General features: G+C 33.8%; 1 protein-coding gene across 3 annotated transcripts in view; it reads left to right on the top strand.

Annotated features, from left to right (window-relative positions):
- Positions 1-12,693, top strand: part of CDC73 (cell division cycle 73) — a 188,605-nt gene that overhangs the window by 84,026 nt on the left and 91,886 nt on the right. For all 3 annotated transcript variants that reach the window (XR_012001792.1, XM_025991343.2, XM_025991342.2), the window contains exons 12-14: positions 1,048-1,083; positions 1,535-1,622; positions 12,240-12,401. Coding sequence is in view for 2 of the 3 variants with exons in the window: in XM_025991343.2 (XP_025847128.1) it covers positions 1,048-1,083; positions 1,535-1,622; positions 12,240-12,401 (286 nt within the window). In the remaining variant the exon portion in view is untranslated. The remainder of the gene's footprint in view (positions 1-1,047; positions 1,084-1,534; positions 1,623-12,239; positions 12,402-12,693) is intronic.

Genomic DNA, 12,693 nt, shown 5'->3' with positions numbered 1-12,693 from the left:
TCTGCATCTCTCATGAATAAATAAATAAAATCCTTAAAAAGGGGGGGGGGGAATAGAAATTCTAACACAGTACACACATTTCACATAGAAAGCAGTCAGTAAATTTTTATTGTAAATTCTGAAACTTGAATGTACAGCATTTTTAAGTTCTAAAATACTTTAATCTTCAACCAGGCTGATACTGCTGTTATTTTACCAACAAATGTTTCTGTGTGTTATAAAGTCTGTTATATAGACAGATAATGAGAAGATGAATATTTGTGTTTTTATAACATACATTCACAATTTTAATAATATGTGCAACTTGGGGTGCCTGGGTGGCTTAGTTGATTGAGTGTCTGACTCTCGGTTTTAGCTCAGGTCATGGTCTTGTGGCCTGGGATTGAGCCCCACATCAGGCTCTGCACTCAGCTTGGAGTCTGTTTCAGATTCTCTCTCCTTCACCTTCTGCTCATTCATATTCTGTTTCTCTCTCTCAAATAAATAAAATCCTTAAAAATAATAATAATATGGGCAATTCAAGATAATATAGACCTCTACATGACTCATTGCCTGTAATGTTGTCTTCTAAAGATCAAAAAGCAAATAGGAAGAGAGAGAAAAATGGTGAAAAATATTTTAGGTCTTAGTTCCCAATAATGCCTTTCTTTTCCCTCCTAAATAGTTCAGCACATTTCTTTCTCCCAGCCCTTCCCCTAGTTTTATATGATTTTGCATTTACTACATTGGTTATCAGTTAATTAAGAAACTATTTGCTTCCTTTGCTAGGCTTTAACATCCATTGATATAGATACACAGTATCTAGCAATGTAGTATATCTGCTTTGTTATAACAGATTGTTAAATAATGGTAAGGCATATTCATGTTTTGTGAAATAGAAAAATAAATTATTTGAGAAGATTGATATTAGTTTAGAAGATTGTAATGTTTTAAAATGTTATAGCTAGTCATGTAATTTAAATTTTTAGGCCTTAGTTGCTTTGTAAATTTGAAAATAAGAATGTGATTTTTGTGACACTCATTTTTTTTTCACTCTCTTATTAACAGTTTCTCAAGCAAGACCTCCTCCAAATCAGAAGAAAGGTGAGGTGTTGTGCTTATGAATCTAAACTTATTTTAAAAAGTAAAAGTAGGGGCGTGTGGCTGGCTTAGGCTGAAGAACATGTGACTCTTGATCCTGGCATCAGGAATTCGAGCCCCATATTGGGTGTAGAGATCACTTAAATAAACAAAACTTAGAATTAAAAAAAGAAAAAGTAAAAGTAAATAATATTTCAAAATTAAGGCTGATTTTATGCTTGTGCAGTTATATAAAACGTGTGTGGTATCCGTTCTGACTAGTCAGTGTTCAGGTCATACTGATTATTAAATATTTTGAATTTTGAATATCACTGTTGATGTAAAATATTTTTTTAGCTCAAAGGGGTTAAGATTACAAATTTACCAACTTTTAAGTTTTAATTGGGAGTGTAACTATATTTCATTTAATAATAATAACAACATATTTGTTATCTTTATAATTTTATCTTTATAGGATCTCGAACACCCATCATCATAATTCCTGCAGCTACCACCTCTTTAATAACCATGCTTAATGCAAAAGACCTCCTACAGGACCTAAAGTAAGTAATTTGTTAAACTGTTGTTTTCATTGAATATGGAGGTATCTTTGACAATTAGTTAAGGATTTGGTATTCCTTATTTAGAGAAAATAATTTCAGTTTCTGTGCTGTAGGCTTTACAGATAGTCTGAAATATAATTTTCAAAACAGTACAGAGTACTTGAACAATGCAGGGGTTTGAGGTGCCCATCCCCTGATTAATAAAAAATTTATGTACAACTTTTGACTCCTGCAAAAACTCAATACCTAATAGCCTAATACTGACTGGATACCCTACTGATAACATAATTAATATATAACATAACAATTAATACATATTTTGTATCTCATATGTATTATATATTGTATCTGTACAATAAAGTAAACTAGGGAAAAAATGTAAAAAAAAATCCCACAAGATAGAGAGTATATATACGTTTACATTATTGTACTATTTATTTATTTATTTATTTATTTATTTATTTTTAAAGATTTTATTTATTTGTTCATGAGAGATAGAGAGAGAGGCAGAGACACAGGCAGAGGGAGAAGCAGGCTTCATGCAGGGAGCCCGACGTGGGACTTGATCCTGGGTCTCCAAGATCACACCCTGGGCTGAAGGAGGCGGCACTAAACTGCTGAGCCACCCAGGCTGCCCTACATTATTGTACTTTCTAAAAGAGATTTTATTTATTTATTTGAGAGAGAACATGAGAGGGGTGAGCAGTGAGGGCAGAGAAAGAGGGAGAAGCAGACTCCCATCTGAGCGGGGAGCCAGACTTGGGGTTCAGTCCCAGGACCCCAGAACCATAACTTTAGCTGAAGGCAGATGCTTAACTGACTGAGTCACCCAGGTGACTATATTACATTTGTAGGGAAAAAGCCCACAAAAAACCCATGTATAAGTAGACCCATGCAGTTTAAACCAATGTTGTTCAGGAGTCCTCCATATATTCTTTTCTCTCTGGATCCCTTAGGGATAATTACAGAAATTTTTAGCTAAAATTCTAATGAAAAGAATACTATTATATTAATTTCTAATATGAATTTTTTTAACTTTTTCCTGAAGAGCTTGAGGAAGTTCAAAAACAAATTCCTGTTCTCTTCCTTTCCCCTTCTCCAATTTCCAGTTGAAGAATGGAAAAAATAGTAACTTCTCCATAAATTAGATACATATACTGTGTGTAGGCGGTGGTGGAGGTTGGGAATATAGTTTTTTAACCTAGATATTAGTAAAATTTAGTTGAAGTTAAAACCTACATCCTATGTTAAAATTTCCAGGTACTTAGCTTTCTGAAAATTTTTTATTGAGGTATAATTGACATAACATTATTAAGTTCCAGGTATCTAGTGTAAGGACTTAATATTTTTATATATATTGCAGAATGATCACCACAGAAGTCCAGTTAACATCCATTATCATACATAGTTACAAAGATTTTTTTTCTTGTGATAACTTTCAATATCCATTCTCCTCCTTTCAAATATGCAATACGATATTAACTATAGTCAGTATGTTTACTTTATATCCCTATGACGTATTTATTTGATAACTAGAAATGTGTACCATTTTCCTTTGTCACTCGAATTTTGTACATGAAATTTTTTGTTCTCCTTCCTCATTTCCTGTTTAGAATCCGTATAGTCACAGTTATAACTCAAATTGCTCCTATAAACACACATCATGAGAATGTGTACAAAATTAATTTCTCCCCAGCCCAACTGGCTTCAGACTTAAAATTTAAGTATTTTTCAGGAGTATTTATCTTTATGTTATTAATATGAGTAGGTGTGCCACTTTTAGAGATCATGATTATTATTTTTTTAATCTTTATACTTCTTGTATTGGCTGTCATTTCCAGAAGAAAAATGGCAATGTTAAAATTGTTTTAAATAACTTTCAATGCTGTATACATTAGTAAGGCTTAAAATTAACCATGGGTAAGTGGTTTTTTCAAAATGCTGTCAAGTTTATGAACACTATTATTAGCATGGCAAATAATGAGTGGTTTTGCTAGTGATTTCTGGATGTCTGCCTTTGCTCATGACAGAAGGATATCCACGATGCTTTCCTCTCATTTTAAATTTCATATGCCAGATTCTCATGATTTATATGTACTGCTGATATTGTGTTGTTTGCATCTGTGAATTGTGAGTGGACTTTGTTCTCAGGGTCATCACACTTTTATGTAGTATACATTAACTGAAATTAACTATCCTTCATTAAAAATGTGCTGTGTGCATTTATGTCTGTATGGAGGTGCAAGTGTTCTCAGCCCCCTTGCTCTGGTAGGCTCTGCTTGTGTCCTTTTTAACAAGTTCCTTTTCTCTTTTCCTGTGCAGTACTAGACTTAAATATAGTCATTTTTAATAACATATTTTCAAGGGGAAAATTTGTTTTCTCTCTTCCTCATACAAGGTCATGAGTTAAGACAGACCTTTTAAGTCTAAAAACATTTATTGCAGAATTCACATAGTTTAAATAAACATGTAGTAAGATGTTGTTTTGAAGAAACAGTGGTCACCCTATCCTATAGTGATTCTCAGGTTTTTTTCAGTCATGCTGATTATTAAAATGGGTAAATTGTTTACAGACTCACTTAAACACTGCTGGGTGTTTTAGCATTTTAAAGATCATTCATTCTGCTTTTCATCAAGTAGGTGAAAGCAAATGGAAGGACCCAACATTATATACACTGTATAATGTTTTAGAGGCTGAGTGGTATCATGGTCATTAGTTGGAGAGAAGGGGGTTAAATGAATTCTATGATACCTTTCTCTAGTGTTTGATACTCTGTCATGGTGCTTGTTAAATAGAGGTTGTCAAATTGTCCAGTTACCTTATGTAATTAGTGACTAAATCTTTGCATTTGTTATGAATTTAGACTTTGGCTCACTATGCTTTCATTTTAATTATTTGAAGAAATTCTGGATTGAAGATATCTTTTACTTACAAAGTGATTTTATAAATTTGCTTTTGTCAGGTGCTATAGTAATATAACAAGTCTAAAGTTGATTTTTACTTTTTTATTATTACTTTTTTTTAAAAGATTTTATTTATTAGAGAGAGCAGGAGTGGGGATGTGAGGGTCAGAGGGAGAGGGAGAAGTAGGCTCCCTACTGAGCAGGGATCCCAAAGCATGGCTCCATCCCGGGATCCCAGGGATCCTGACGTGAGTGGAAGGCACTTAACCCACTGAACTACCCAGACAACCTGGGTGATTTTTATGTTAAATTCTCAGTTCAAGGATTTCTGGTCCACAAGCATAGCATAAATTCAAATTCAGAACAGACCAGAGTGACATTGGGGTAGGCCCTGGGCTGACCGATTATCTAGGACTCCTTTTTCCTCCCCTCCTCTAGAGCCAGATCAAGATGGGTACACTTCCTTAAAGCTTATTTGGAATGTTTTCCTCCTAGTACATCCTTCTGTTGATTGTTTATCTCTTGTAAAGTTCTAGTTCTGGTTCCTTTGTGTCCTTCCTTTGTGTGGGTGGTATAAACCAAGTCTCAAGAAAGTGTTTCTGTCTTCCATTTTCATTCACTGCAGTACCAGTAATTTCTGGCTCACGACTATTTCCTTTCCAGCTCAACTGTGCACTTCAGGTGCATGTTACATTTTATCTGACATTTCTTGGAAGGGTTTTTTTAATTACTGGAACTAGAATTTTATAAGGTATTTAATATGTCTATACTGAGTTTGTTCATTCAACACTATAGAGCAATAACTAAAAATCAAAGTGCTATGTAGATAAACTACAAGCTCAACCTTCTCAGAGCTCACATGATAGTGGTGTTAGTATGTTAGGAGTCATTTATTGCAACTGATGGGAAATAAAATATGTTCTAGCATTTAGTATAAAACCCAATCTCAGGAGCACCTGAGTGGCTCAGTGGTTGAGCCTCTGCCTTTGACTCAGGTTGTGATCGCAGGGTCCTAGGGTTGAGGCGCACATCCTCTCACATCAGACTCCCACAGGAAGCCTGCTTCTCCCTCTGCCTATGTCCCTGCCTCTCTATCTGTATCTCTCATGAATAAATAAATAAAATCTTAAAAAAAAGTCTTAATGCTTTATTATTTGAAAGTACAGTGAAAAGTATAATTTTTCTTTGACACTAATTTACAAACTTAAATCACATCTTGAAGATAAGTTCAAAATCAAATTAGACCTCAGCAATAATTAAATCCACCATTAAAAACTTCACCTAGGTCCTCTCACAAAGTATGTGGTGTTAGTGAGAACATACATAACTGTAGTGATGTGGTTTTTTTTTTTTTTTTTTTTTTTACTAATCTAAAGAAATACTTGAAATTTATTATTTTCTAGGTTTTGAGACCTAAAAAGGATTGTCAGAATACATTCTTACCCTGAATGAAAATGCCAAGAGATAGCCTTAAAGCCCACCGTGGTAGTTAGTTGCAGAGCAGGAAATGCAACGAGGTTTCTCAAACACCAGTCTAGTTACTTTAACCTTTAGTAAGGGAGATTCTTAACAAACATTCAGATTAAGAAATTGGGTTTTAGGGGCGCCTGGGTGGCTTATTCAGTTAAGTGACTATTGATTTTGGTTCGGATTGTGATCAGGGATCATGATCTCACATTTGTGAGATGGATCCCCACATGAGATGAAGCCTCACTTCGCTTGGGGCTCTGGGCTCCGTGGTGACTCAGCTTTGAGGATTTTTTTCTCTCCCTTTACCCTTCTCCCCGCCCCCCCCCCCCCCCCCCCCCCCCCCGCTCATGTGTGTGCACACTCTCTATGCTCTCTCTCTCTCTCTCTAAAATAATTTTTTTTTAAAGGGGGTTTTATTCTAGAACAGAATACTTTCCCGCAATATATTTAGGGCCTTATATTCACTGTTAATTGCAATAACAATATTTTGTAATTTGGTCTAACATTGAAAATTCTTGTTAAATATTTTTAGTGGTAACTAGGAAAATATTTTCAGTCAGTAACCTAATTAGTATCCAAAAAAAGAATGTGAATGCTCTGCCTTCTTTCTCAGTAAAATAACAGTGACAATTCTTAGTGAAAGAAAACAAAAGCAACCTGACCTCCAAAAAGAAAATTCATACTGCTTCTAAATAACTTATGACTAATTAAAAATGAGATACAAAATAAGTTGTGAAACTAACTGATTCCAGGTTTTACCAAATGTGGAATTGAATTTAAGTACCTTATGACTTAAATAGCTGTATAAAAAGAATCTATGTAATGTGGCACAAATATATCTCTACAGTATTTTTTCTTCAGTACTTTTGAATGAAATATTCACTGAGTTTTTTTCCATTAACAGTAGGGAAAGAAGGAGTTTTTATGTTTTATATTTCATTAGACTTTTATTGTTTATAGTGTTCTTACAGTGGTATAGATTACTCAAGTAATTCCTCAAGCCATCTACAGTTGAGTGAATAAGAAATATAGTTATTTTGATCCTCTTTGAAATCAATTTGATTACATAACAAACTGTCAGACTCATGCAGAAGTGGGTTTCATTAACCACTTTCAGATTTTTCTTAGTTTTTGTTTGAGCATTCATGTGTCTTTCCACCTTCTAGTGAGTGTACAAGAATAGTTTTTTCATTGTTTATATTCTCTGAAATATGATAGGCATCTATGTTTTTGTTTTGTGATGGCTTCTGTGTTTTATAATCTGGCACCCAGTTGGAATTTACAATTCCAAGTAAATTGTGAATTCTTTAGAGAAGAGGGCCTGTTCCTCCGTTGTTATTTCTACATCCATTCTTGAAAATGGATTTGCCCAATAATGGGTATTAAATAAATGTCTAGGAAACAGAATAGGTGGGAGGAAACACATTGAGAAAATTGGAGAATGGCACTTGTATTACCTGAAATTCAGAGTTTGGTTTTTGTGTGTGTTTGTACAAGCTGTAAATTCATTTAGTATATTTATGTCTAATTTTAAGTTCCTTCTTTGATATATGATAGTTATATCTGTATCTGGGATTTGATTTTAGTTCCTATGAAGTGTCATTTTACTTGGTCTTGGATTTTTGGCGCTTGCTGTTACTATCAGGTGATTTTTTTTAAGGCCCTTTCTAGTTCTTTGATTCTATGATTTGTGAATTTGGCATTTCCAACTCACAATTTTTAGTAATTGACAGCTATTTATGTTTTTTATAAATATACCTTAATGGTTACAGAAAATTCATGGTAAGTTTTTGGAATGTTAAACAAGAAATTCTGCCTTCAGCTTTTCACTGTCCAGAACCTTTGCGGTGCTCATCTGAATGTATTACAAATCTAAATGTTAATTGTTTATAACGGAAGATGGTAAACAGTGCAAAGAAATCACAAAGTAAACTTTAGTGTTTTTCTCCCTAGATTTATAACAGAGAACCAAACAATTAAATAGACCACATTCTTAGGATAGACTGAGCCTAATTTTTCTTCTAAGTATAAAACATTCCCTTCATTGTTTAACACCTCATTGCAACTGACATCTCCCCTACAGTTTGAGTCAGCTGGAGGCTTTGCTATGTAATTAATGCATAATTGAAACCTCCTCCACACAATTATGGTACTGGCTGTACCCCATAGCTCATTTTGGCATAGATTCTATTTGGTTTCATGTAAAATTAAGGATTTTTCAGTTTTTTTAGCTCTTCAATAAGTAAATGAAACAAGACAAAACCCAACTTCACTTTTGACATCCCTAAATAACAAAATTAAGGTTATATTATGAAGTATTAAAAAGTACATTTTATATAGAATTATAAATGTGATCTTGAGTGAAGTTTTAGTAAGACTCTTAAGTTTATTTAAAATAAAATGATTGGATGGCACTTGTGAAACTGGCCATGATAGTATCCTCACAGGACAGAGTTCTAAAGGGAGATTGCACATCGAGAATGCTTCAGAGATATGTAGAGGGTTCTTCCTTGTATCAGTCAAATACTCTTGAGCACATTCATAGGAGAAAACTACTTGAGGCCTGGGGAGGAAGCAGGCAGAACAATTACTGGAGTTCATGCAGGACCATGAATAGTTTATGTTCTCAGCAGTCACAGGTAATGCAAAAAATTCAACCACTTTGGAAAACAAATATGGGAGTTTCTTTTTTTCTTTTTCTTTTTTTTTTTCTCATGTTGAAGATACCATTGCACTATATTCTATCTTCTTGTCTTGGTTCATAGGTCACCTGTTAGTGTGATAATCAGTCCTTTGAAGGAAATCTGCTTTACCTGGTTATTTTAAAGACTAATTTAAACTTGCTTATCTGTTCTACCTAGATGTAGATTTCTTATATATTCCATTTTGGGATTCATTTAGAATTAAGTGTATGGATTTGTGTTTTGTGTCAGTTCTGAGTCCTGGCCCCTTAGCTCTGTGTAATCCCCACCCCCTTTCCTCTTCTCTTTCTAGGACTTTTTCAGTTTTAGTAGTTCTGATTCGTTCTTTTTCAAATCTTTCGTCTTCTTTAAAATATTTTTTTCTCCTGTCTATATTTGCGGGCTTGTTTTATGAGCTTTGATCTTTGCTAATTCCATTATTAGAAGTCCTTTTCTTTTGACAGTTGTTTGTTTCATGAAACCTGTTTGTTTCATGAAACCTCTTGTTTGTGTGTTTAGTTTTTTAGTACATTTCATGTTTTTCATTGTCTTCATTTACTGTTCATTTTCCTTGGAATTGTTTTCTGTGGAAATTCTTTGAGTTCCAAAATGAAGGTGGGGCGCACATGGGGGTGGAACGGTACTCCAGGAAAGGTTTGCATTTGTATTCGCTAAGTACCTGGGAACATTGCCAGTTTTACATCACTTTGAATTAATTTTCAGTTTGAGGTTTTTTTCTAACATCCAGATATTGTCTTGTCTTTTTCTTTTCTTTTTTCTTTCTTTTCTTTTTTCTTTCTTTTCTTTTCTTTTCTTTTCTTTTCTTTTCTTTTCTTTTCTTTCCTCTACTTTTCAAATTTCAACTTCTTTAATTTAGGAAAAAGGAAATATTTTTAACCGGAAAATATTCATTAACTTGCTCTGTTTTTAAAATAACATAAATTCTGGAACTTATTTAGCTATATCATTTATTTGAATTGTATTCTTTGACAGTACTAGTACAGTTATTTAAGTAGAACTGTATTTGTTTAAATAGTAATAACTTTAGTCATATCAAAATATGCCTTTACTCATGTAATATAAAGTGGAATAAATAAATTGCAAATATTGGATGTCAGTGGACATCATAATCTTTCTCCAAATCACATATATTCACCCATCACATTAGTTGTGTAATTCTGGTTATGTTTGTTAGAACACTTTTAGTTATAAATGATAAATACCAACTCAAAGTAGCTTTATCAAAAAATAACTTACTGATCCAACATAACTGAACAGTCCTGGCTTCTGACATAGCTAGACTCAGTGCTGAAATGATGTAATCAGGAGCTGGTCTCTCCATCTCTCATCTCCCCACTCAGGGACAAGGCTACTAATCACAGTAGAAAGAGAGTGCCTGTTTCCCAATAATTCCAGCAAAAATTCCAGGATTAAGACTCTTTGGCCTACCTTGGATAATGTGTTGATTTCTCAGTCAGTCATTGTGGTCAGGGTGGTTAATTCTTCCTTCAAATTTGCAGTTCTGAATTTGATCTTCCTTGCTGTTGCCAGGGTATTGATAAGGCCTGGGGTGGGGGTATAAGAAAAAGAGTGGGCAGTGGATTTATTTCTAGTTTACCATTATACTGTGCTTAATCCCTGAAAATCCAACCTTTATGAAAGAAGGAACTTCAGTTAGGTTCCCTCCCTTGAGCAGAATTTGAGCTTTATTTCTTACTCTAGGAGTAAGTGAAACCTAGTAAAAAAAGCTTAAGTTAAATTAGTTTGCTAGTGTCTTCCGTGGGTAGAGAAGTCTGCATTGTTATTCTAACTTTAAGTTTATGAGAGTGTAGGATAAAAGATCTGTCCTTATGTTACCACATGAGATCAGGGCTGAAAAACATTTTGAAATACAGCTGTATTTACTATAGTGAAGGCTACTACTCTAAAGACCAAGATGTATTCAGAAATTAAAATACTAGAGTATGTAAAAATTATAGGGTGGTAGTTAAATAAGGAACCATGTTAATGACTCTGAACTTCAGTAAAACTTATATCAACAAACACGTGAACATGCAAATGGTATGTAACTCATTTTTTCTTAATACATTAGAAGTTGCATTAGATATTTAATAGATTTCTTAAAGATATTATGGATCACTCATTTGTACATGTTATAATTCATTAAAGATTATAAGTAATTTTGCATAAGTAATTTTATACTTTTACATTAAAATTTCAAAAGATAGAGAAGAGTGAGATACATTATTATATTTCAGAATGTAAACATTTTAATCCCATCTAGATAATAGAATGGTTGAGATAAATTAAAGCATCTTTCTCTTGTGAGACCACTTTGTATCTTGAACGTATACTTCAAGAGGGCAGGAACTATATGTTTTGAACAACTATGTATATTGTGTAACAGCATGATGTATTACTGTTCACTTAATACATTTTTGTTGTAGTTTTATATTAAAACTATTTTTAACAATGCGTGAATGTTAATTTTAAAGTGTTTAATTATTCAGTGTTAGTATTATATTTGGCATTTTCTAAGTGGGCTTGATTAATAAATCACCAAAATCCATAGGGAGTAAAGTGATTATCTGAAGGACATTTTTAAATGATATGGAAATCTTAACTTTTCCACCATATTCTGACATGGATATGTAAAACAGCTCAGAAATGAAGTTCCATTTATCACAATCACCATCTACTAAAAACTTGCATAAATACAAGACTAGTATTACTAATGATGAATCCAGCATGTGATATTGAAATTTTTCAAAAGACTCTACCAAGTGCAAGCTCTCGTGTATATCCTATTTATCTGTCTTAAACTTTAGAAGCGGAATTACTCTCAAGGTAAAATATGCTAATAGAGTGTATTAGGAGTATGCTTTTTTTTTTTTTTTTAAAGACTTTTGAAATGCTTTGTGAACACCAACACTCTAGAACTGGCAACAGCTCTGCGGATTCTTAAATTATTTTTGAGAATATGTTGATGGTAGAGAATTGAATCACATGGTAGAGTTCATAATTTACTAAATTACTACCAGTATTTATACTAAGACAATTGGCATACATTTAATTTCCTCCTTTAAAATTTGCGAAGCAACCTTGAAATGAGATAGCATTTCTTAATTTTGCTAAGTCATAATCCATGAAATAGGAGTGTTTTGTGAAACTCTTGGACAGGCTACGTCACCTATCTGGGAGGAAGCCACATCATCTTCATTTCAGGTGATCTTTTGGTTTATCATAGAATTTCCTTCTAGCATTTGAAAAATCAAGGAATAGTTTGGTCTTTTATGTAACTTTGGAAAATGCTAAGTGATAAGTGAATATAAATTGTGTCTGTGTGTGAGAGATACACATACAAACCTACACACCAATTTATGGCCTATGTGAGCTGAATACTGTTGATTATTAGAGGTATTATACTCTCCACTCATTGTGATCTGTACATGCAGAGGAGTTTATTAAAAAAAAAGTTTGATCTAACTATCAATATATATATATTTTTTTTACCATTTGTATCACTGAAACATTTGACCTTTTCTCATCTCTCTTTTCAAAGATTTGTCCCATCAGATGAAAAGAAGAAACAAGGCTGCCAACGAGAAAATGAAACTTTAATACAGAGAAGAAAAGATCAGATGCAACCAGGGGGCACGGCAATTAGTGTCACAGTTCCTTATAGAGTAGTAGACCAGCCTCTTAAACTTATGCCTCAAGACTGGTAAGATGATCTATTCTTTTATGTAGTCATTAATTTTTTTTTTGTATAATTAAAAGTATCACATTTTGTCATGAGTTCTTTGTGTGTGTGTGTCATGAGTTCTAAATAGAAAAACTATCACTGAAAACCATGTTAATATCTAAGTTGGGGATCCCTGGGTGGCGCAGCGGTTTGGCGCCTGCCTTTGGCCCAGGGCGGGATCCTGGAGACCCGGGATCGAGTCCCACGTCGGGCTCCCGGTGCATGGAGCCTGCTTCTCCCTCTGCCTGTGTCTCTGCCTCTCTCTCTCTGT

The sequence above is a fragment of the Vulpes vulpes genome, chromosome 5, assembly GCF_048418805.1.
Source record: "Vulpes vulpes isolate BD-2025 chromosome 5, VulVul3, whole genome shotgun sequence".
NCBI lineage: Eukaryota > Metazoa > Chordata > Mammalia > Carnivora > Canidae > Vulpes > Vulpes vulpes.
The sequence above is the reverse complement of the archived record's forward strand: the minus strand, read 5'-3'. Positions and strand labels throughout refer to the sequence as shown.